The sequence below is a fragment of the Anser anser genome (assembly GCF_964211835.1).
Source record: "Anser anser genome assembly, chromosome: Z".
NCBI classification, from domain to species: domain Eukaryota; kingdom Metazoa; phylum Chordata; class Aves; order Anseriformes; family Anatidae; genus Anser; species Anser anser.
Genome location: NC_139723.1, coordinates 48170396 through 48196683, shown reverse-complemented (window position 1 = coordinate 48196683; position 26288 = coordinate 48170396). Strand labels below are relative to the sequence as shown.

Below are 26288 nucleotides of genomic sequence, written 5' to 3'. Positions count from 1 at the left end.
AAGGACACAAGTGATTTATTAAAAAATACATATATATTTTTAAAAAAAAAGGAAAAAAAAAAGAAAAAAAAGAAAAAAAAAGAAAAAAAATGATCACACATAGTCTATGCCAAAAAATAAATAAATAAATAAATAAAAGAAATTGAATGAAAAAGAATGTAAATTAATTAAGAATGTTTTCAGTCTTTCTTAAGAAGAATATATGTCTTTCAGCAGAATAAGAATCTTTGTCTAGGACATATCAGTACCTACACACCAATAATAAAATTTGTGTTTGGCATGTGTTATGAAGCAGTAATGTGCTCAGAGTAGTGATTCAGAGGGCAGAATAAGAGGTTTGTGTGATGTCTGCAGATCTGACAAACAGTCTTGAATGTATATTCATCAAGTATTAGTGACATTTTTCTTTTATATCCAAATATCTTTCTTATGTTGCAAACTTCATCTATCAAAAGATTTAAATCTTGGCCAGAATTTTCTGTTTTCTGTATTTATGCAACAGAGATTTTACATTTTTTAAATTTATTTTGGAAATTCTTGAAGTCCAACCAGTGAAGCAATCACAGAATCATTGAATGGCCAAGGTTGGAAGGGACCTCTGAAGATTGTCTAGTCTAACCCCCCTGTCAAGCAGGATCACCTAGAGCACATTGTCCAGGATGGCATCCAGGCGGGTTTTGAATATCTCCAGAGAAGGAGACTCTATAACCTCTCTGGGCAACATGTTCCAGTGCTCTGTCACCCTCACAGTAAAGAAGTGCCCCCTCATATTCAGCCGGAACCTCCTGTGCCCATTGCCTCTTGTTCTGTTGCTTGGAACAATTGAAAAGAGACCAGCTCCATCATCTAGACACCCTCCCCTCAGATATTTATATACAATGATGTGGTCTCCCCTCGGTCTTCTCTTTTCCAGGCTGAACAGAATCACAGAATCACACAGAATCACAGAATTGTAGGGGTTGGAAGGGACCTCGAAAGATCATTGGGTCCAACCCCCCTGCCAAAGAGGGTTCCTTAGAGCAGGCTGCCCAGGTAGGCGTCCAGACGGGCCTTGAATATCTCCAGAGAAGGAGATTCCACAACCTCCCTGGGCAGCCTGTTCCAGTGCTCCATCACCCTCACCGTGAAGAAGTTCTTTCTCATGTTGGTGTGGAACTTCCTGTGCTCCATCTTGTGGCCATTACCCCTTGTCCTGTCCCCACAAACCACTGAAAAGAGGTTGGCCAAATCCCTCTGTCTCCCCCACCTCAGGTATTTATACACATTGATGAAATGCCCTCTCAGTTTTCTTTTCTCCAGGCTGAACAGACCCAGGTCTCTCAGCCTTTCTTCGTAGGGAAGATGCTCCAGGTCCTGTATCATCTTTGTTGCCCTCCGCTGGACTCTTTCCAGGAGATCCCTGTCTTTTTTGTACAAGGGAGCCCAGAACTGGACACTGCACTCCAGGTGAGGCCTGACCAGGGCAGAGTAGAGGGGGAGGATCACCTCCCTTGACCTGCTGGCCACGCTCCTTTTAATGCACGCCAGGATCCCACTGGCCCTCTTGGCCACCAGGGCACACTGCTGGCTCATGGTCAACCTGTCGTGCACCAGGACCCCCAGGTCCTTCTCCTCAGAGCTCCCCTCCAACAGGTCGTCCCCCAGCCTGTACTGATACATCCGGTTGTTCCTTCCCAGGTGTAGGACTCTACACTTGCTCTTATTAAACCTCATTTGGTTTCTTCCTGCCCATCTCTCCAGCCGGTCCAGGTCTCACTGAATGGCAGCACAGCCTTCTGGCATATCAGCCTCTCCTCCCAGCTTTGTGTCATCAGCTTACTTGTTGAGGGCAGACACTATTCCCTCATCAAGGTCGTCGATGAAGATGTTGAACAAGACCAGACCCAGCACCGACCCCTGGGGAACACCGCTAGTCACAGGTCTCCAGCCAGACTCTGTGCTGCCAATCACCACCCTAAAAACAGGCCCAGTTCTCTCAGCCTGTCTTCATACAACAGGTGCTCCAGTCCCCTCATCATCTCAGTAGCCCTCCTCTGAACTTACTACAGTAGCTCTATGTCCCTCTTGTACTGGGGAGCCCAGAACTGGTCACAATACTCCAACTCTGGCTTCACCAGGACTGAGTAGAGGGGGGTGATCACCTCCCTTGACCTTCTGGCAACACTTCGGAATGCACCCAGGATACCATTGGCCTTCTTGGCCACAAGGACACATTGCTGACTCAACTATATTCAAATTAGGGTTAACAGTTACCCGCAGAGATTAAAAAGTAAAAAGATTTAATGATTCCTCTAATAATATTAAAGAGGCTCATTTACTTGTCAGGCTGGACTATTTAGATTTATGACATTTTATTGCATAAAACACAACCTTGGGAAGGGCAGAGAAGTGAAAAGGCAAAAAGACTTTACCATTATGAGGAATTAAGATAACAAGGATAGATAGTATAGTTTAGACTAGCCTTTAGTTGGGGGGGGAGGGGAGTGGTAGAGAAGGTGGCATTTTTCACTATGGAAATTCTTTATTCTTCTTAAAATTAGTGACCTTCTAGCTTCTTCTTAAGGAAGATTTGGGGGTGGGTGGGGAGGAGTTCTCTTTTCCGTGAGACTCCAAAGTATGGTAAATATTAAAATGTATGCCAAAGGTACATTTGAAACAAGAATGTTAAGCCAGTGGAATAAAGGTGAAGTGTGTTTAATTGTAAGCAGACTCCTTCTAAAGTCAGAATATTTTAAGTAGACTAGTTTATTCTATATCTTTCATAAACTCCTTTAATCAGAACACTCTTTTAACATGTATGAAGCGTTCACAAACAGAAAGTGGACATACTGGTGTATAGTCTTCAAAACCATAGTGGTTTATAGATCAGAAGAATTTTATCTGTGTACCAGCCTTCTGGAAGAGGTGAACTGTAACAGAAGATTTTGAAGAACAAGATGTATATTTTTGTTAAAGCCAAATGTCCACATTAAAATTGCCACAATAAATATATATATAGTGATCTTCAATACTACTTTTCATATCCTACTCTTATGTTGTAACATTAACACCTTAAGTGTTACCTTCATTATGCTTCATCTTCTCTGAACCATGTAAAAATAACAGAAAAAAATATATACATTCTTTACTGCATTTGTTTTAGGTCTGGTGTCTTTCCCACAAACACTAAAGTTCTCAGTGTTTTGGTTTCATTTCCCTCAATGAAAATAAGCACAAACCTCTGTGCAGTTTGACCTAGAACCATTCTGCACTTCTGAATCAATTCCAGGCACTGAAGCATTCAATGCACTTTGCATTTTTTGGAAAGATTACCACACAAAAAAAAAATCCTTAGGTTATGTAGGTCCACCTTGTGATGTTATTATTCTTTTAATTGGTATGTTTCTGGAAGAATTGTCTCCTAGACCATATAAGGCTTCATGTTGAATATTACTACTCGTTATCAACCTGCAATTGTTCTCATTTTAAACATGCTGTTGAGTGTTGAAGATCTGGCCTGCCTTTAGAGTATACTTTTCGAAAACAGACAGGCATTGGTATCTGTGTCCTTGTATTTGGTCTGCCATTCTTTATAATGTTGGTGAATGTAGATGAGTTCTGGTAGGCCTGTGAAAAGAATTTATTCCTGAGTAAAGAATAGATGGAAAAGTTGGGTGATTTGATTGGATAAATGAGGCAATTTGGACAGGTAATATGTCGACAATGTCTGTTCATGTGACCCGTGGACTTCCCTTTGTCATCCTATGCCTGAGAATATATGAAGGGGGCTGGGAAGGCAAAGGGACGTTCAACTGTCATCACTGGCATCTTCTCTGACCATTGCACCATCATCAAATGCATTGGAATTCTCATTTGCTTCAGATTTTTCCTTCATATTCTGTGCACCCCTAGGTGCATTTTCATAACTACATAGCTAGGGAGATGTAGGTACAGATTTCCTTCTAGGGGTAGGAATCTGTTGTAAATTGGACTTCAGTGAAACCTGAGGAAACCTCAGAACTGTTTGAAGCTTGACTGGTGTCAGGGTTTGTTAGAGATCAGAAACATAAGCCTTTTTCATTGGAAGCTTTGTGATGCTGGTGGATCAGGCACTGGAGTTAAAAATATCTCAGAAAGTTCTGAGAAAGCACATACAGGTTAAAAATTGTTCCTGAGGAACAGATAAATAAGTAATTGATAAAGTACAAAAGGATCTATATATTCCTCTAATAAACCTGATTTTCATCAGATGTGTTTGTTGAAAACTTATTTGTTCTCATATGACTGATATACAGGCAAAAATAAATTGGTCATTTTAAGTCTATTGTCAGAAATTTTAGATTTACTGAATTCACTGCAAAAATCAGAATGAAGACATAAATCTAAGAAATGGAAATTATTTGGGGTGAATACTCTGTAGAAGTTCTTCTGCTCTTCATTTTCCAGAACAGGTGTGAAAGGAGAGATAATTTTTAGACATAGCATCCAATATGTTGACAAATACGCAAAATATAACAAGGAAAAACTCCCCAATATGTAATCTGAGGCAGTGTAAAATTTGGTTATGTTACTGTAATAACTTTTATAAAGTGATTACTGTGATATGTGGTGGTGCTCATACCCAAAGGAACCAGAGAAGGTGTGAAGGAAGAGAAGACTGTGAAAATTCCTAAACTGTAATTGTTCTTGAGTCTCTTAGGTCATTAACTACAGCTGGTGAACTCGGAGAAAAGCAAAACAAGTTCTGTGGTACTGGCAAAATAAATAAGTGGAATTTGAAAACATAGGGTATGTTTTAACTGAAATCTGTTAAGGTTCTTCTACTTTGAATATAGTGCAAGTTTTGAACTAAATATTGCCATCCTGCAGGAAGTAATCAAATGGGTTATTACTGGGTTGTGAGACTCAGAAATCCCAAGGTTTAGCTTCAGATTTAGTTTTTTAGTTTCCAAGATTTAGGTGTTTTTTTAGAGTCTTGCCTCTTTTGAGGACTATCTAAGTTTTCTGTCCTTTTCCAATGACAGGAATGAAAAGTGAAAGAGGGTTTCATACATTTTTCCATCATTTTTTCTTGTTGCCAGTTTTTAAGATCAAGTCCATATTAAATAAAGATATGGTCCAGGTGTTGGATCCACAAACTTGTCTGTCAATGCCACATCTGGTAGGTGTACTGATGTCAGTGACCACCAGTTTTGCTCCACACCAGGTTGTTTACCACTCCCTAATGTCTAATATGGCATGAAGAACGTGTTTCCCACAATTTGTGAACTCTGAAAATTAAGAGGAGGAGACCTACGGGTGTACTATCCTATAGTTTTCTGAAATCCAGATTGGTTGCACAAAAAGCTGGAGAACATACAATAACATATTTTCTGCAAATACTTGTCCCCAGAAAAAAATTCTTCATTTTGGGGTAGGTGCATCTACAAAATGAGTTTTGCTTACTTTTGTGTAACTGTATTGGGAAGAGTTATCAGTAGGCAAACCTTTAATATTTCCATTCAGCTGTCAGTCTGATCTTGAGGTTGCTCTTTAGCAACCGAGACACTGTAGCTGTAGGCATCCAGAAAATGACTGGAGAGAGAGAGACTAATACACTATAGAATAATTGAATCATAGAATGGCTTGGGTTGGAAGGGATCTTAATGATCATCTACACCAGTAGAATAGTCATAGGCCCCAACACCCCAGGCAAATCCAAATAATTACTAAATTCTCCAGCTAAAATTTACAAGTAGAAACAGCAAGTAGGTCTATGGGAAACCTAGACCAGCATTTCTTGCCTAATAGTGGAGCAAGGGTGACCTAAATGAAATTAGCACTATATCTGCCACTACCCAGTGTTAATAAGCAGAAATTAGACACATTTCTGTCAGGGATACTGAACATCTCAGGATGTTGTTGGGTGGTTTTTTTTGTTGGTGGTTGTGGTGCTGCTGATTTTGTGTTGTTTTTGTGTGTGTTTTTTTTCACTGATCTCAGGGGTGAACTTAGAAGTTATATATAACCTACTGGTATATTCCAGTTATTTTTAAACACACTTACATACATGAGTAGTAAATTTATTTAGTAGTAAATAAGTCATTTTATTCATTTGTTGGTCTACAAAGCAATGGATTACCCATGTTTAGCTCTTCATTAAAAGAATTAGTAATAATTTATAGGGCTGCTATAGATTATTTATAAATATGCTCATATTCTAAAATATTAATGTTTTTCTGAGAAATGGAAAACAAAGTAAGGCTTCTGCAAAACATGATAGTTTTTTTTAAATCTCTTTTCACACTGCACTGAGTGTTAAGCAAAGTATTTCTTTGCTTCCATTTCTATATTCATTCATTTCTCCTAGGTTATTGTTTTAACTTAGATATTTATGCAGTACCTCTCTGTCAAAGGGAAAATGGGATTATTTTTCTGTATAATAACATTAAGTCCTACAAGTTGCCACTTGTGCATATCAGAATGAACGTTCTGGTATGTACATACCTGTGTGGAATCACAGTTGCCAGAAAGTCTCTCAATGGCTGTGTTGCTGGCCGCAAAAGTAATAACACAGTAATAAAGCTTCAGGTTGATTGTATAAAAATTCTGCATTATATTGCAGTCTGCTTTACAATATTACACCAACCATATCCACAATAACTGACTCTGTGAAACGTACCAGTCTTGTCTACCCTACAAAAACCTATGCTTACAGACTTAAGTGCACTAAATAAAAGTTATTATTTTAGAAATTAAGACAGGGATGAGCCTCAGAGTACTCACAGGTCTTCTGTTCTATTTCTTCTTTTTAGATGAATGGCTACACAAAATGGAAATTAAAATAGTGTTTTGTCTGTTTTCTGTTAGTTAGGTCATGAGAAACTACCTTTCTTTTTTGTATTTAGAGCAGGGAAGCTAGGACTTCAGTATGTGACATGAAGACCTTAGTAAATGAGAAATATTAATATGCAAGTTTGTGCAAGATGTTTCACACTTGAATACACGTTGAATATTTCCTTTGAAAGTTTGAGAAAAATCTCCTTTCTGGCTCTCAGGCTATTTTCAATAACATACAAAAAGAAAAGTGAGGCTGTTCTTGAGTAGGCAAATCTTTGATATTCATCAGATCTTTGTTGTCTTGAAACAAGTGTGTTAACCTAGCAATAAACCTTGCAGTGATTATACAATAGTCATCATTCTCAAGTCTGTAGATACCTTGCTAGACAAGAAAGTTTTTCTATATTTCAATAGACCAGGGCAAAGAATTTGCTGAAACCAAAGCTCATCCAAGAAATGCTGAATAAAAAATAATAAATATAAAAACTTAAAAACAAATTCTCCATGTAACTACCAGATGACTGGAAAATACCATAACATTTTAAAAGACATTTAAAAGAAGACATTTAGAACATTTAAAAGAAGATGAGGCTTTTTCTACAAAGGATATATATTAAAAGAAAAAAAAAAGCAAAAAAAAAAAAAAAGCTCAGTAGTATGTTCTTTATTGCTTTCTAAGAAATAGAGAATATAGATCTTTGAAACTTAATTGGTCCAATGCCAGTGGTCAAGTCATTGGTGACAGTTATAGCATGTTATCCTTTCCAGAGAAGGGTAATCTGTGATTTCAGAATGCACAATATTTCAATGGAGGATATCATTGCTATTATATTTGACAGAACCACAAAATTATAAAATAACAGAATCACAAAATTGATTTTGGAAGGGAACTTTGGAGGTCATCAAATCCAATCACCCTGCACAAGCAGGGACACAGACCAGATTGCCCAGAGACATGTGTGTACATACCTCCATGGTATGTACATGTTTCCAGTTATCAAAATGTGGAACAAAATTTCTAACAGTACATAATTTTCAATTGCCTACTGAAAACAGCAATGATATCAGAGATAGCCCCACAAGATATTGATAAAGATGGAACACGTTCAGAGAAGAGCAATAACGCTGGTGAAAGGACTAGAATGCAAGACATATGAGGAGGAAATGGAGGCTATTTAGTCTGGAGAAAAGGAAGCTGAGGGGAGACCTCATCACTCTACAACTACCTGAAAAGAGGTTGTAGTGAGGTGGTCAGTCTCAGTGTAGTGAGGGTATCAGCATCTTTTCTAAGGCGACAAGGGATAGGAGATGAGGAAACGGCCTCAAGTTGCACAAAAGGAGCTTTAGACTAGAAGTCAGGAGGAATTTCTTCATGGAAAGAGTTGTGTAACGTTGAAACAGGCTGCCCAGGGAATTGGTTGAGGCTGCATCCCTGGAGGTATTTAAAAGATGTGTGGATGTGGCACTTAGGAACATGGTTTAGTGATAGACTTGGTAGTGTTAGGTGATGGCTGGACTTGATGATCTTAAGGGGCTTTTCCAACCTGAATGATTCTATAATTCTAAGACGAGTGTTATCCTTAGTTTTGCCCAAACCAATAGGTAAATTCCATTTAAAAAAAAAAAAAAAAGAAAGAAAGAAAGAAAAACTTATTGCTTGTTGATATATTAGACTGTCCGTTTTAACACTGGGCACAAAGTTGCTACTTTCTGATTGTGTGCTAGGAAAAAGCAACTTTAGTATTTTAGTCCAGCTTTTCCTCAGCTTGGTTTTATCTCTGCATTGACTCCTTTCTGACAATCTCTACTCAAGCAAGAAACTCTATCTATAATCATGATATTCTTTGCTTTAAAAAGAATGTATTACCATCAGATTTAGCATCTCAAATCTCAGTAATTCCCTTAATGGTTGGTGTGGCTGAAACAAGAGGCTTCTTGTGAATATATCAGGCACTTCCCACCAATCCTTTGTGAGCTACCGTATATTGTACATGTGTTAGAGAATAAGCTGAAATAGTTATTTGCAGAGAATTTCTAACTTATGTGTTTTTTAGAGAGATATAGAGAAATAAAACAAAAAAAGATTTCCAAGCATCAATTAAAGAGAAGTCTTCATCAGCTACCTTTATCCCAATATCAGATGTTCTGCCTTATCTAGCATCATATTCCAACATTTTTCAAATTCGTCCAGTGTTATAGTAAGGTAAAACATGATCAGTTCACAATTACATTAATACAAAATTGTTAACAAACATGGCACTAATATTAGTAATTAGTAATAGTCAGTCGATCTCTTCCTACACATTGAAATGCTTTCTGTAGACCCTCTAAATTTGTTTCCAAACTCCTAATATGTACTTTCTAATTTTGTCTCCTTACTAAAGAAAAGATATATTTTTATTTTTCCAAACCCAAATGATTAGTGAAGAATGGTGAAAATTACAAAGGAAAAAAAAATCTATTCACTAAAACCAAGGGAGAATTTCCAAAAAGAATTAAAAAATAAGATATAGAAATCAATTTCATGTTTAAATCTTTTCTGATTCACAAAGAAATCCGCAGTAATAATTGAAAGAGTTGTATTTCAATCTGAAATGTAATCACACAGAGTAAATTGTTTAACTTTTATTTCTTTAAACTCAAAGCTAGAGTTTCACTGAAAAGTGGATTTGGAGAGAAGTTGCCATTCAGAGGGACCTCGACAGGCTTGAGAGGAGAGGTGGGCCTGTGAGAACCTCATGAGGTTCAACAACGCCAAGTGCAAGGTCCTGCATCTGGCTTGGGGCAATCCCAAGCACAAATACAAGCTGGGCAGAGAATGGATTGATAACAGCCCTGATGACAAGGACCTGGTGGTGTAGATTGATAAGAAGTTTGACATGAGCCATCCATGTGTGCTTGCAGCCCAGAAAGCCAACCATACCCTGGGCTGCATCAAAAGCAGCGTGGCCAGCAGGTCAAGGGAGGTGATTCTCCCACTTTACCCCACTATCGTGAAACCCCACCTGGAATACTGTGTTTAGCTCCAGAGCCCCCAGCACAAGAAGGACAGGACATGGCCTTATTAGTATGAATCCAGAGGAAGGCCATGAAGATGATAAGAGGGCTGGAGCACCTCTCCTACAAAGACAGACTAAGGAAGTCATTCAGCTTGAAGAAGAGAAGGCTCTGGGGAGACCTCATTGCAGCTTTGCAGTACCTAAAGGGGGCCTACAGGAAAGCTGGGGAGGGACTTTGTCAGGGATTGTAGTGATAGGACAAGGAGGAATGACTTTAAACCTAAAAAGGGTAGGTTTAGATCAGATATAAGGGGAAAAAAAATCTTTACTATGATGGTGGTGAAGCACAGGAACAGGTTGCCCAGAGAAACTGCGGATGCTCCATCCTTGCAAGTGTTCAGGGCCAGGCTGGATGGGGCTTTGAGCAACCTGGTCTAGTGGGAGGTGTCCCTACCCATGGCAGGGGGGGATGGAATTAGATGATTTGTAAGCTCCCTCCCAACTCAAACCATTCTGTGATTCTATGATTCTGTTGTGTTATTAGCCTCAAATTAAAAGATTGTCTTCATGTTAGGTGTGTTTCTACAGGATCAGGAAACAGAAATAATACCATCTGATTTACAACAGTGAAACACAACTGTAGCACTTGCACAGAAGTGTTTCAGTGGACTACAATAGAACTGCTGTGACTACAGAGGTTAAAAATAATTTACAAAAAAAATAAAAAGAAATAAAAATAAAAAATAAAAATAAAATAGAAGAAAAAAAAGGAAGAGTAGTTTTAGAAATGCTTTCAAACTTCCCATTCTTTAGACAAGAAAAAAAAAAAAAAAAAGACAAAATTATCCCATCTGTAAAAGGTAGCTGTCATCATTTACATCATTAGAATTACCTAACTGATAAATATCCAGCAGATACCACCAAGAGTGAACAAATTTCTAGTAATCTGAAAGGACCTGGTTTAGGAAAGTTTGACGTAGCTAATGTGACTGTATCTATAATGATTACTGAGCATCATTCCAAACTTCATTTCAAAGTTTTTACCTTTTAGGCCTGTTAGACTTCACTTCTTTGACAGCCAGAAATCTCATTCTGAACTCAGTCTAAAACAATTAATGGTCAATATCTGTCTATTCTTGTGCATAATTTTTTTTTTAATATTTCTTATCTTTACTAATGAGCTTGATGTCATGGTGATATTCATACATATTCATTCACTCTTCAGCGCACTAAAGAAAATGAACCAAGCTCACCTATAAAGTTGTCTTAAGATGAATGGATCTTAGCTACACACATAATTCTGCATGAACCGTGCTAGGCAGCTGAACTCCACCACAACCACTCTCTCACTCCCCCTCCTCAGAAGAGGAGGGGAAGAAGTAAAGGAAAGAACAACTCATGGGTTGTGATAAGGGTAATTTAATTAAAGGGAAAAATAATTATTAAAGAAAGATTATTACTAATTAAACAATTTAACTAAATGGAAAAAAAAAAGGTAAAGAGGAAAAGGGAGGGGAAAAGGGGAAAAAAAATCAAAACAAGTAAAGGCTGTGTGGAAGTGCAGAGGAAAGAATTTACCCTCTACTTCCCACAAATGAGTGATGCTTGACTACGTTCTTGAAGCAGGGCCTCAGTGTATGTAGCCTTTGTTCGGGAGGACAGACGTTTTCGCAACGAGAGCCCACCCCTCCCCTCTTCTTCCTTTTTCCACCTTTTATTGCTGAGTGTGACATCATATGGTATGGAATATCCTTTTGGTTGGTTTAGGTCAGCTGCCCTGGTGATGTTCCTTTCTCACTTTTTGCCCACCCCTGCTACGGGCCTGTGTCTTGGCTGTGGAGAAACTGTCCCAAAGGCTTCACGACCTCGTAGAACAAGCATATCTCTCCTCATCCAGACAGAGTGATATTTCAGCCACTGAGGGTTAGAGAGAGTCCTGATGCTGTGCCAGCACTGCTCAGCAGTAGACTCAACACAGGTGTGGTACCACTGCTGTTCTATCTACACATGCAGAGCACAGCACTGTATGGGCTGCTGCAGGGAAAGTTAACATCCCAGACAGACCCAGTACAGTGGCTTACATGTTGGCAATGATGTACCCAAATTTCCTTCTGTATTTCTGTATTTCAGGACCTAAGCTACCTTCTTCAAAGACATGCAACACCAATGATAGATCTCCTGTGGTCAGCTTTATCACACCTTTCTCTTTTCCAGTATTCCCTCCTAATGACTTCCCAGTTTACAGTAGATTTTATTAATCCCCAGATAATAGGTACTTTGCATCTTGCACTATGAACTTCCTACATTTCTATCTCTCAATCCATTATGTCATTCAGCCACCCTCTTTACAAAGATTACTTCTTAATTTTACCTTATCAGAGGCTGCCAAATCACTTCTACTTCCTGTTCTAAAGTCATTAATAATGATGAGAGGATGAGTGCAAATTCTTTATGAAACTGTTGGTGCTAGACTTTCTCATACAATGCTACTCCTTAGTAAATTATATACTTTCACATTTTTTCCATTTTTATTCAGTTTGTTTATATATATATATAGAGAGAGACATAATAGCAAATACTTTACAAAATGCAACCTTTGTTAGAGTTAGGCTTCTAAAAAAAAAAAAACTTTTTTTTATTTATCCGTAATGAAATAAAATGGGTCGTTCTAGTTATATTCCAAAGGAAAATACTACACTTCTGAAGAGAATGTTGATGTAAAATTTCAGTGAATTCTGTGCATACTAGACAGATCTCACAGTAGATCAGTCTTTAGAGAAAGGAGGGATGAACCAAGAACAGTGAAGGGAGATATTTATTCTAGTACCACAAATGTGTATCTTAAAAAATAATAATTATTATAATCAACAGAAGAAAAAATACTAAAAGCATCAGCTATATGATATAATGTATATAAAGAAAAGTTTCGTAAGTATTGATAGAAAATTCATAAAATTTGGTGACTTTGACATTCTAGCCAGACGACCAGAAATAAAACAACTCCTTATCTTACATTAAAATCTTAACTGAAGAGTGTCTCATCAGCCACTATGTGATTACACTGGGATATTTCTTAAATAAAAGTATTTAAGTCAGTTAATTTAATTTTCACTCATCATCTGTTAGCAATTGCCATACTACAAAGTTTTCTTGCACTAGATATAAATATAAACAGCATTTCTTTTATCATCTAGTGGCAAAGGAAAACCTAGGCAGATTTGTGAATTGAGGTTCTCTGATGAAAACTCCAGTGCAAACAGATGTATTAATTGTATTGATATGATGTGGAATAAAATCATAATATCTGTAAGATTCTTAGGATTTTTTATTATTTTTAATATTTAGAATGCTCTCTTAAGAGGTGTGATTTTATAAATGATAAAAATTTATGAGTAAGTCAAATAAATAAGTAACCCAAATTTGCCCATCTAAAATCATCCTTAAATACTTCAAAGTTAAAGGAAGTACACAAGGTTAGTCTAACCCCTCACGCTTATAATTTACTCCTTTTAATCAACATTTCTAATTTACATTTCTCATTTAATTCCACTCTTATAAGCTGCTTCTTCACTAATGCCTTTGAAAATAATTCAACAACCTATAAATGATTAGGTAGAGCAGCAATCATGGCAAGTCCTAATATTGATAAAAATAAAAAAAAATAAAATAATAACAGTGAGTTCTGTGGTAATCACTCTGCTAAATGCCTTGTTATGTTCTACCCTTTTACTTCTCTTTTATTAGCTGGGATTTTATAACTCTGCTTACAGTTTTCATACTGTAAAAACACACCACTTAACTTATAAAAAAAAATAAAAAGAAAAAAAGAAAAAAAAAAGAACAAGCAGACAGTAGATACAGCCATAATGAAGTCACCGATAATCTCTCCAGGGAACAGTATCAGTTTGTAAAGTGTTTCAGAATGTGCTTACAATATTTTGCACTTTTGTATGAGAATTGTTTGGTTTCTATTTTAAAGAACATTTCACTTCGTCTTTTGACAGTGACTCAAATCCTGAAAAAATTTGGTGGCTAAAAAAAAGGCTTGATTTGTTAATGTTTCCACAGGGTCTAACAAGACTTAGTGTTCCACTCCCATAGTCTTATCTTTGTTCTTACGAACTAGAACTCTCTCTAAATGGAAACTGCAGGCAGTCAGACCAAAACCCATGGTTGCCTGGCTTCTTGCAACATTTCCCAACCTAACTATTAACAGGTTGGGTGAATCTTTCTATTTTTCAATGAAGCATCACATTTCTGTGCATGATACATATAGTATATACATATAGTTTTACTTAAGAAAATCTAGCCTAAAATTTAAATTTAAATTTAAATTAAAAAAAAAAAAAAAGACTTTGAGCCTTTGTGTTTTCAAGAAAAGTTAATAGAAAACAGTCAACTTGTTCTCCTGATTGAGTCCTTTGGATTCCCCTGTCTCAGCTGGTCAAGAAGTGACAAGCATAAAAGTTTTCTCAGTCATATAAACACAAGCCTGGTATCAAACTGTTTTTCTCTAAATTCACAAGGCTTTCATGTCAAAGTCTGTACTATCAATTTTGTAGAGCTCTCCCATCTAACTATATAACAAATTTGGGGGGAAAAAAAAAATAAAAATAAAATTTTGCTCCTCTGGTTCAGCACAAGTTCAGCTCTCTCAGTAGCACTGTCCAGTGTGGGGTCTGCAGCACAAGTAATATGCCGGAAAATTTGAAGTGATTTTGGAGAACGACTGTGAGACCAACTAGAATTAGAAAACAAGTGTTGCATTGGCTTGTAACATGTATTATCATTTTGTCAAGGAGAAGGTTATAGGACCATCCAGCTGCACCCTTAAAATATGCAGTAAGGAAACAAAAATACCATGGTAGAGATGATTTTGAAGCTCCAAGCAAAGCTACTGGAAGAACCAATGATTGAAAAATGACACCATGCAAAATCTAGATTACAAGAAAACTGCTCTGTTCTGAATCAGAACATGTTAGAAATAATTGCGGTAGCTTCTCTATTCTTTCAAAACAAGATATGATCTTTTAAAAAATAAATAAGTAAATAAAATTGTGGTCTCTTTCAGCCATGAATATGGCACTTAAAACAGAAAATAAATCTATAAAATCCTTTTCTTTTTTTTTCTTTTTTTTCTTTTTTTATTTATTTATGTGATGAAACTGACCAGGTGACTACACTGGTCTCTCCTGTCCTTAAAAGCTATGATTTTATGAATGGCATTTTCTCTTTTTCTCTAACATGACACTGTAGAGTCGCAATCTAATTTAAGTTTGATTTTTTTTTCTGTCTTCTGTTACGTTTTGTTTGCTTTGCTGGCTTTGTTTGTTGTTGTTGTTGTTTGTTGTTGTTTTTATTGGTTCTTCTTGTTGTTTCTTTTGTTTGGTTGGTTGGTTTTTTTTCTTTCTTTCTTTTACTCCAGGAATTGGTCAGGGGGTTCCAGTGGTGGCCCTCATTGTGGAAGGAGGTCCCAATGTTATCTCTATCGTTCTGGAGTACCTGCGAGACACGCCTCCTGTTCCTGTTGTGATATGTGATGGCAGCGGTCGGGCATCTGACATCCTTGCCTTTGGTCACAAATATTCTGAAGAAGGAGGGTGAGTCATTTCCTCATGAGAGCTTTTTTTCTACCGATTTGGTGATAACATAGAGCCAAAAAAACTATTAGAAATATAGTTCTGAAACTAATCCGGTCCTCGCATGGCTTTTTCTGTCATTGACGTGAGTAAAGTATTGAATGTACCCAGTCCAAAAAAAGCTAAAGTACCACTAAGGAAAATCTACAGAATAAAACAATCAGAGATTTAGAGACTCTATCATGTAGTTAGAATATTATAGTGCTGTGAAATGCAGCATGTGGACAGGTAAAGCACATGGTCCTTGAAGTCACAACTCAAGGGATTCACTCAAAAGATATGCAAAATTATTTTCATTGTATTCAAAACTGTCTCAGACAAGTTATGTCATTGTAACAGTGTACTGCCATCCTCTGGTTTCATTCCTACATAAACCATCACATGAATCCCAAATGTTCATAATCTCGGTTGTATTTGCCTTGCACTTTGGGCATGACTCTGCACACCTGCCTATATTTACACAACTGCTTGTGCACTGATCTGCATTTGTGCTGTCCCACCTTTCTTTGCAGACTCAAGGTGCAGCAAGGATAATATTTAGCTTATATTATAGAAAATTCAAGTGTGTTTTTGTTGAATCAGGCTGTAAGTATTCTTTCCAATTTCTAAAGTACATGTTAATACTGCATGCCTAAACCATGTTTTTTGTTTGGTTGGTTGGTTGTGTGTGTTTTTTTTCTCTCTACCACAAAAATATGTATGCAACCATGGAATCATGGAATGATTGAGGTTGGAAGCAATCTTTGGAGGTCATCTGGTCCAACTGCCCTGCTCAGGCAGTTGGCTACAGCATGCTGCCAATGACCATGTCCAGACAGCCTTAGAGCATCTCCAAGGATGATGGCTCCACAATTGTCTGAGCAATATGTGTCAGTGTTCCACCACCCTCAAAGCTTTTCTGTGATATTCAGGTGGAGCCTCCAGTATTTATGTCCATTGCCTCTTCTCCTGTCACTGGGTACCACTTGAAAGAGCCTAGCTCCATATTCTTTGCACCCTCTTTTCACATATTTATATACATTCACTAGATCCCCCTCAAGCTGCCTTCTCTTCTCTAGGCTAAGCAGTCCCAGCTCTCTTAGCCTTTTCTCATAGGAGAGATACTCCAGTCCCTTCATCCTCTTCATGGTCCTTTCCTGGACTCTCTCTAGTACATCCATATCTTATCTGTTCTGGGGAGCCCAGAGATGGACACAGTACTCTGGGTGTGGTCTCACCAGTGCGGAGTAGAGGGAAGGATCACTTCCCTTGACATGCTGGAAGTATTCTTCCTAATGCAGCTGGGAATAGCATTGATCTTATTTGCTGCAAAGACACATTTCTGGCTCATGATCAGCTTGGTGACAACCAGAACTCCCAGAACATTTTCTGCCGGACTGCTTTCCAGCTGGGGGACCCTTAACATGTACCTGGGGCTGTTTCTCTCCATCTACAGGACCTTTCACTTACCCTTGCAGAGAGGGGTTCCTATCAGCCAATTTCTCCAGCCCGTCCAGGTCCCTCAGGATGGCAGCACAACTGCATGGCATATCAGCTACTTCTCTCAGTATTGTGTCATAAGCGAACTTGCTGAGCCTCATCATCCAGATCATTAATTAAGACATTAAACAGGACCAGACCCAGTACTGACCCCTGGGGTACACCACTAGTTACTGGACTCTCGCTGGACTTTGAGACACTGTTCATACCCACTGAGCCTGGCCATTCAGTTTTCAATCCGCCTCACTGAATGATTACCCAGTCCATACTTCAACTGGTCCATGAGAACCTTCAGGGAAACAGCTTCAAAGGCGTTGCTGAAATCTAGGTAGACAATATCATCTTCTTTCTCTCATTCATCAGGCTGATCATTTATCTGTAGAAGCTTATCAAGTTGATCAAACATGACTTCCCCTTGCTGAATCCATGATGACTATTCCTGAGGACTTTCTTGTCCTTCATGTGCCTGGAAATTGTTTCCAAGATGAGCTGCTCTATAACCTCCTCAGGGGTTGAAGTGAGGCTGACAGGGCTATAGGTCCCTGGGTCCTTCTTCTTGTATTGTTTGGAGATAGGAGTGACATTTGCCTTCCTCCAGCACTCAGGCACTTTTCTTAGTCACCATAATCATCCAGAGATTATTAAGAGTGTCCTCATAATGACATCAGCCAACTCCTACAGTACTCATGGGTACACTCCATTAGTGTCCGTGGACTTACTCAATTTGCTTAAGTATCCCACCAAGAATATATCTTCCTTGATCCAGGTTTTTACCCACTGGTCTGTTGTCCCTGGGATTCTTCAAGACTAGTTTTGCTAATAAAAATTGAAGCAGAGAAGACAAACAGTACCTCAGACTTTTCCAGATCCTGTGTCACCAGGGCCCCCCTACCAATTCAACAATGAGCCCACATTTTTCTAGACTTCTTTCTGTCAGCAGGGTAGTTGCAGAACCCTTCTTGTTGACTTTGACACCCCTTGCCACATTCAATTTCAGCTGGGCTTTGGCTTTGCTAACTGCATCTATGTACACTTTGGGAGTGTTTCTGCATTTCTGTCTACTTCTACCTTCTTTATACTTCTTTTCATGTTTGAATTTTTCGAGTAGATCCTTGTTATCCATGCAGGTCTCCTAGCATCTTTCCCTGACATCCTGATCATAAGATGGACCACTCTTGAGCTTGGAGGAGATGATCTTTGAGTATTAACCAGCTTTCTCTTCCCTCCAGGCTTTATCCTGTGGGACTCATTTAGGCAGATTACTGAAGAGAATCAGCTAGCCTTAAGTCAGGGTTTTGATCTTGTTTTTTGCCTTGCTCTGTCTTCTCAGAGTCCTGAATTTCACCATGTCGTAGTCACTAGAGCTAAGGCTGCCTTTGGCCTTCACCTTCTCAATGAGTACCACCTTGCTGGTGAGCATGAGGTCTGTCAGAGCACCTGTTCTCATTGGTTCTGCTCTCAGAAATTTGTTGTCAATTCTCTCCAGGAACCCCCTGGATTACTTATGCCCTTCTGTGTCGTCCCCCCAGCAGATATCAGGGTGGTTGAAGATCTCCATGAGGTCCAGGGTCTGCAAATGTGAGTCTGCTCCTAGTCGTCTGTAGACGGCCTCATCTGCTTGTTTTTCCAGGTCACACAGCCTGTAGTGGATACCTACTACAATGCCACCCTTACCTGTGTTCTCTTCAGTCCTTACACATTAGCTCTCATCTGGCTCATCATCCACTTCCAGGTAAAGTTCTATGTGTTCCAGCTGCTCTCTCACAGAAATGGCAAATTCACCTGCTCATCTTCCCAGCCTGTCTTCCCTAAAGAGATTGTATCCCCTCACTGCAGCATTCCAGTCATGGGAGCCATCCCATCACTTCTCCGTGATCCCAACATCATAGGCTTGCAACTGCACACAGATCTAGCTCATTGTGTTTATTTCATGTGCAACATGCATTAGTGTACAGGCACTTCAGAGAGGCATCCTAGCATGCTGATTTCCCAATAAATACTTTGGGGATTTCTTCATTGGTGCCCTGAAGGAACTTCCTTGCTTAAATAGAACTGCTAGAGATGACCCTGTTTAAACATTGTTTTGCTAACTTTATGATCCTTTCCGGTCAAATGACTCCAGGCCCTTTGTCCATCAATGTCATCCATCACTGCCTCACCTGCCTGCCTACTCTCTTCTGCTCCCATCATTTGTACTTTAAAGCCCTCATTAACAGGTCAGCCACTTTGGCAAGTTACCTTTAAGCCATCTTCCCCAGGTAGACATTGACCTGCAAACAGGGTCCTACGGTCCTAGAACCCAAAACCATATCACCAATATGAAGAAGGCTGCAACAACTGTCTTAAGCTCTATCTGCATCAAAGCCTCTACCTTAACAGGGACAGTTGCTTCAACACCTGCTGGGGAAGCTGCCCTGTGGTTTGTCACCACCATACCAGAGACTGTACTGGTACAAATTCAGCTAAGGTCCCTTATTTGCATCCTGCTGTACACACTGCTGCGTCTGTTGGTTGTATTCTTGGATCTGTGCTTTTGTCCTTGCTGTAATATAGGCTTCTGCAGGGCACTAGCCAAAAGGGTGTTAGACCCTCCCTAAATAGGAGGTAGCTGCAACAAAAGCTTCAGGCACCTTGGGTCAAAGGCAGCTGATCACACTGGTTAGAAGCTTCTAGAGCTTCCTCAGGCCCACACACTTGTAGATCCCACTACCTGGTCTTTACCTGATGACAGTAGACACCCTCAGAGGGTTTCCAGGCAGTCACCTAAGAGCATGAACCTTGTACCCAGAAGTCCCCAAAGCAGAACACAGAGATTGCTTTTTACAGTAAGAAAGAGCAAATAAAGGATGATTTAGATCATTTAGAATTTTAGATCAAAGCATGAAAGGGGCATCAAGGCCCCCTCAGATTCTAATTACTAAGAATTATTTCATACTTTTTCTCTGATTAGCTGCAGTAATCTGATCAGGATTTAGTGGGAAGGGGTACTTTAGAATATTTAAAGGTATGTATTCACACCCACAGTAGTTATGCAAATAATAAAACATGAATAAATAAACACTGAACTCTAGACCAAACAGTACTGTATTGTTTAAAAATAAATGTCATCATGAACTTCTTCAACCTAGAGCTCCTAATGAGAGTGAGATAGTTTTCCACAAATACTAGAATCAGATTTATATTCAGGTTCACATAATCCAGTGCTGCATCTGAGATAGATTTGACTGTGTCAGGTTTCCTCGTAAACTGTGAAAAGTTCTCTGTTCTCAGTAGTCTAATTGTTAATATATTTACCATAACCCTATTCAAACATCTCTTATTCCTTCGTATGCTATGTACCTATACAGTTTCCATCTATCTTGTTTGCATTCTGATGTCATCATGACAAATAATATAGCAAGAACAGAATGAATGCAATTTATGTCATCATCACAAACTCTTACTTTTAAGAAAAGCAGGTGAATGAAACACTAGTTGCTAGAGAATTGCTCAGCTGAGCAACTGAGATGCTCAATTCTTTCTTCATGAAAGTGTTTTTTTTACAATAAGTCTTCTTTCTGTGGTAGTGTTTGTTTCTGTTCACCCTGCACTAAATAAACCACAGGAAACTAAGAAATCTGTAAAGCTGTCTAGTGACAATTTCTACGTGATTGCCTCATGTCTGAAAAATCAGTCTAACATGCAATTACATTCTTAAGAATACTCAAAGTGAAACACCAATATTATATATATATGCTTAAAAAATTTTACCCAAATATACTGCAGTTCATATGTAAATTGGGTACTCCCTCCCCTCTGATTACATTAACCTAGTTTTGAATAATGATTAGCAATATGAGGAGAATACTGAATAATTGGGACATTAATTGTGTATTACTAATAGCTTTTTCTTTCAGATGGAATCTAAGTAGGTTACACAGAACTGTGTCTGTTAGACACTAAATCAATGTAGAATATCCAAAGTGTGACCAAAATTTAATTGTGCAGTCCGCCCTGCAATCAAACTATAAAGTCAAAAGTCTATTTTAATTAATTATGGACTTCTTCAAGACAAAACATATCTTCTCACTGCTTTCCACTGGGTGTCTGATCTAAATCTTTCAAAAAACACCTAATTCATGGGAAAAACAGACTCAGCACTTGAATGCTGGTATTATCACACTTCTTTTTCTCCGGTATTTTAAAATCCCACTCACTGAAGACAAGGAATGGATTCAATCTCTATGAGTAGAATAAGAATGTGTGTATGTGTGTACTTAGCATAGCTGTAAGTTTTCAAGTTTATTTGAAAGCTTGTTTCCAGGGGTCACAGAACTATGTCTGGAGGTGAAGGAGGACAAAATATTGTTCTGTTTTCTTGAGTTTTAATTAGTGTGGCACCAATCCATCATCTCAGAGAGGTCCTTACATGTTGGGCAATTGTTCATCTGCCCCAAAGGTCCTTTTGTATTGGGCTTCAAAAAATTGTGGTGTGCCTGCCTTCTATCCTCATTGTTTATCATTTCTAATTGATTTCACATAGCAGAAACAGATTATATATATATATATATATATATATATATATAAATCATGTTGCAATAACCTTTTGCAATGTCAATATTTGCACATCCTTGAGCAGACAAAAGGTAGGAAGGTGGATCTGCCTTGTTTTAAAGCCTAGTGATAGTCTTACCTCATGAAAAGTTGGACATGTCACTAACCTAAGTCTGACTTTCAGTGCAAATTCTAACTACAAGCAGACTTTATTGTACTGCAGTGGAACAAGACTGTGAGCACAGAATGCTGTGTACATCCTGCCTTGCAGGAGGTGTTTCTACAATGGCATGATGTGCTAACAACAGGTCAGAAAGAACTGTGATGCACACCATAAAGTAAAGGTGTCTTTGGGTGTAAATTAGTTTTGAGGCCTCATTACCACGTCTCAAAAAGTCCATTGAAATTTCAGGGGAAAGGCAACGCAGATAGGCAGTTTCCACAGAGCTGAGGCTTGAGCATTATGAATATCAGATATACAGTATTAATGCAGTGTTACTGTTTGTTTTTTTGTTTTGTTTGGTTTTGGTTTTTTGTTTTTTTTAAAGCTTACCATAGCTATAGTTTCAAGGACTACATATCGCTTCAGTCTGAAAAATGTTGAATGCAACATTTAAGAATGTACAAGGTGGCTACATTTCACTACAAACAAATAAGTCTTAGTTGTAAACCCACTGAGCTCCTAATAGCTTTGACATCTTAATGACAAACAAGCTATGTACTGGAGATAACCTAAATGAGAAGCAGGCTGAAATATAGGCTTCCCTGTGTTCTGACTTTGAAGATTTTTTTAGCTGCTTATTGCTATTTTCCCTGATTTAAATATCTAAGTCTCTGAAACACTTAATTTCTCGTTTTCTCAAAAGCTGCAAATGTGTTGAAGTGCTTTGAGAGGTGAAAAAATAGGATTAATCATAAGCACCCAAAGTTATCCTCTATGTAGTCCCCAAACTATTGAAGTGAATATTGTAGTAGTTAATAACTCTTCTCCACATAAAGCCAAAATATGTTTGACTGTATTATCAAGGATGTCTTCTCATTTCACTTTCTTGCACAAACTGGAAGTACAACTGCAAAGTGCAACTATTTATAGAATCATTCAATAGTAGTTTTTAATCCTCAGAGAATTTTTTAATTAAATGTTGAATTTAAGAGAAAAATGAAATACTAAGTTAAAACTATGTCACTTCTTAGGCAAATATTTCCTTACTTAATGGAAACGGACTTGCAATATTCAACTACAGTCTCCCAGCTGAGTTTATAGTGTATTAACTACTCCATCAGATCTACTCCTGCAAGTATGAAACCCTTAAGGAATTCAGTTCAATGCCATAAAAACGTATTTCTTGCCTAACGTTCATAAGGAAACATATAAAACATTCTTTCTTCTTTAACTGAGCAGCCTCACATGAGAATTGTTAAAGATTGCCTTTGGATTGATCTGTCTCTGCATCCACTGTGGCAGAGCTTTTAGGCTATGTATGAGACTTAAGTATCTTTGTTTCTAATAGGGAAAATATTGGGATATTTTGCTTTGAGCAAAAAGGATGATAATGTGCGTGCAGTTTGGCTCTTCTCTGACCCCTGTGGTGTTTCTTTTGCATCTTATGCAAGATTGCAAGATTGCTTTCACATTGTATACCTTTATATCATTACTGTTCTCTTGCACCAAAGCACTCTGCAGATCAAAAGCTGGATAGAAGCAGCTCATTTCTATGTTAAAGCGCAACCACCTCTTTCACCAAGGGACAGCCATTCAATAAACATAATCAGGGAAAAATAGTGTAGAAGAACAACCACCAGTGAAGAGCTGCAAGTAATACTGATCCCTAGGAGCAGCAGTAAGGGACTCAGGAATCCAATTTGGTTTTTTTTGTTTGGTTTGGTTTGTTTTTTTTTATCAGTCCCTGTCAAAGGGAAGGGGATTGAAAGGGCAAGTCAAGTCTGGCAAATCAACAGATGGTTACAGGACTGGTGCCACAGACAGGGGTTTGGCTACTTAGACTATGGGACTCACTTTGAGAAACCTGTTCTGCTATGGGCTGATGGGGTCCATCTGTCAGAGAAAGGGAAGAGTATCTTCAGTCACAGGCTTGCCAAGCCGGTGAAGAGGGGCACCAGTTTGGCAACTCTCATGAAACTAGAGTTGCCAGAGGAAGAGAACCTCAATCCATCCTGCTCCTCCCAGTTTGACGCCAGTGTCAGTGACAGGTGCCCAGAGCCTGGAGAGGTGTCATGGGTCAACAGGTGCCCAGAGCCTGGAGAAGTGTCATGGGTCAATAGGAGAGTACCGGAAGAGTAGGACAACGAAACTCCAGCCACTGCAACCAGTGAGTCAGCTTCATCAGGAGCCCATATCAATTGTCCTTATGCTAACACATGTAGCATGGGGAATAGACTTGAGAAGTTAGAGATGTATTCATGCCTGCAGGGCAATGATCTCATCAGCTTTATTGAGTTGTGGTGGGATGGCTCCTGGAATGCATTGATACACTTCCTTCTCTAAGTGACAGAGGAGCCAACTTCTCTAAGTGACAGAGGAGCCAATGAGGAGAGGTGCAATGCTGGACCTCATTCTCATCAGCAAGGAGGGACTGGTGGGGAAGGGGAAACTCAGAGGCAGCCTTGTCTGCAGTGACCATGAAATGGTGGAGTTTTGCATTCAGAGGGCATCAAGGAGGGAACACAGCAATCTCACTACCCTTGTCTTTGGGAGAGCAGACTTCAGGGACCTGCTTGGTAGAGTACCATGGGACAAAGTCCTGGCGGGAAAAGGGGCCCAAGGAAGCTGGCTAATATTCAAGGATCACCTCCTCCAAACTCAGGAATGACACCTCCCAACAAAGAGGAAGTTGGGCAAAAACACCAGGAGGCCTGCACAGATAAACAAGAAGTTCCAGGCCAAACTTGAACAGAAAAAGGAGGCCTACAGAGGGTGGAAGCAAGGTCGGGTAGCCTGGGAGGAATACAGAGAAATTGTCCGAACAGCCAGGGATCAGGTTAAGAAACCTAAAGCCTGTTTAGAATTAAATTTGGCCAGGGGCATTAAGATCCACAAGAAAGGTGCATCAATGATAAAAAGAAGACTAGGGAAATTGTGGGCCCTCTTCTGAAGGAAACAGGAGACCAGGCCACCCAGGATATGGAGAAGCCTGAGGTACTCGAGTTTTTTGCCTCAGTCTTCACCAGCAAGATCTCCAGGCACATAGCGCAAGCTCCAGCAAGCAAAGGTAGTGACTGGGAGAATGATGAACAACCCACTGTAGGAGATCATGTTCAAGACTATCTAAGGATCATAAAGGTGTGTGAGTCCATGGGACTTGATGAAATACACCTGCAGGACATGAGGGAACTGGCAGATGTAGTTGTTAAGCCACTGTCCATCATATTTGAGAGCTCGTGGCAGTCCAGAGAAGTTCCCACTGATGGGAAGAGGGGAAACATAACCCCCATTTTTAAAAAGAGAAAAAAGGAGGACTCAGGGAGCTACAGGCCAGTCAGTTTCACCTCTGTGCCCAGCAAGATCTTTGAGCAGATCCTCCTGGAAACAATGCTATAAGGCACATACATAATAAGGAGGTGATTGGTGACAGCCAACACAACTTCACTGAGGCCAAATCATGCCTGACAAATCTGGTGGCCTTCTACGATAGGGTTACAGCATTATTGAAAAGGGGAAGAGCAACTGCCATCATCTATCTAGACCTGTGCAAAGCATTTGACACTGTATCCCATGACACCCTTGTCTCTAAATTGAAGAGACATGGATTTGATGGATGGACCAGTTGGTGGGTAAGGAATTGGCTGGATGGTCTCACTAAAAGAGCTGCAGTCAACCACTCAATGTCCAGGTGGCGTTCAGTAACAAGTGGTATATCTCAGAGATTGGTATTGGGACTGGCACTATTTAACACCTTTGTCAATGACATGGAAGGTGGGATCTAGTGCACCCTCAGCAAGTTTTCCAACACCAAGCTGTGTGGTGCTGTTGACATGCTGGAGGGAAGGGATGCCATCCAGAGAGACCTTGACAGGCTTGAAATACGGGCCTGTGCAAACCTCATTAGGTTCAACAACGCCAAGTGCAAGGTCCTGCATCAGGGTCAGAGCAATTCCAAGTACAGATACAGTCTGAGCAGAGAATGGATTGAGAACAGCCCTGATGAGAAGGACGTCATGCTGCTTGTTGATGATAAGCTCAACATGAGCCAGCAATGTGTATTTGCAGCTCAGAAAGCCAAACATATCTGACCTGTATCAAAACCAGCATGGTACTCAGGTCAAGAGAGGTGATTCTTCCCCTCTACTCGGCTCTAATGAAACCTCACCTGGAGTTATAGAATCATAGAAACATAGAATCATAGAATCATTAAGATTGGAAGAGACCTTCAAGATCATCTGGTACTGCAGGTGTACTGTACTGCGTATGGATGGGATTGTTCAGCCTGGAGAAGAGAAGGCTCTAGGGAGACCTTAGAGCAGCCTTCCAGTACCTAAAGGGGACATACAGGAGAGAGACTTTTTGCCAGGGCATGATGTAGTGATAGGATAAGGAGTAAAGGTTTCAATTAAAAAAAAAAAAAAATGGGTGGGAGGGGGTGGGAATTAGATGATCTTTAAGCTCACTTCCAATCCTTTCTAGGATTCCTTCTATGAAGCACAGAGAAATTATCATTATTTGAATAGAATGAAGGAATAATTACATTTATTTTCTGTCTCTTCTCATTAAAATGTTGTGTAAAATATGTGGACTCAAAGGTAGTAGAAATTCATTCAGTCCCATGGAGTTGCACCACTGTGTCTTATTTGCAATTCTAATGGAAAAAAAAAAAAAAAAAGT

The 26288-nt window shown here is 39.1% G+C and overlaps 1 protein-coding gene across 1 annotated transcript in view; it reads left to right on the top strand.

The window, feature by feature from the left end:
- TRPM3 (transient receptor potential cation channel subfamily M member 3) overlaps positions 1-26288 on the top strand; it is a 436512-nt gene that overhangs the window by 309236 nt on the left and 100988 nt on the right. The window contains exon 7 of the mRNA XM_083817139.1: positions 15223-15397. Coding sequence (XP_083673265.1) covers positions 15223-15397 — 175 coding nt within the window. The remainder of the gene's footprint in view (positions 1-15222; positions 15398-26288) is intronic.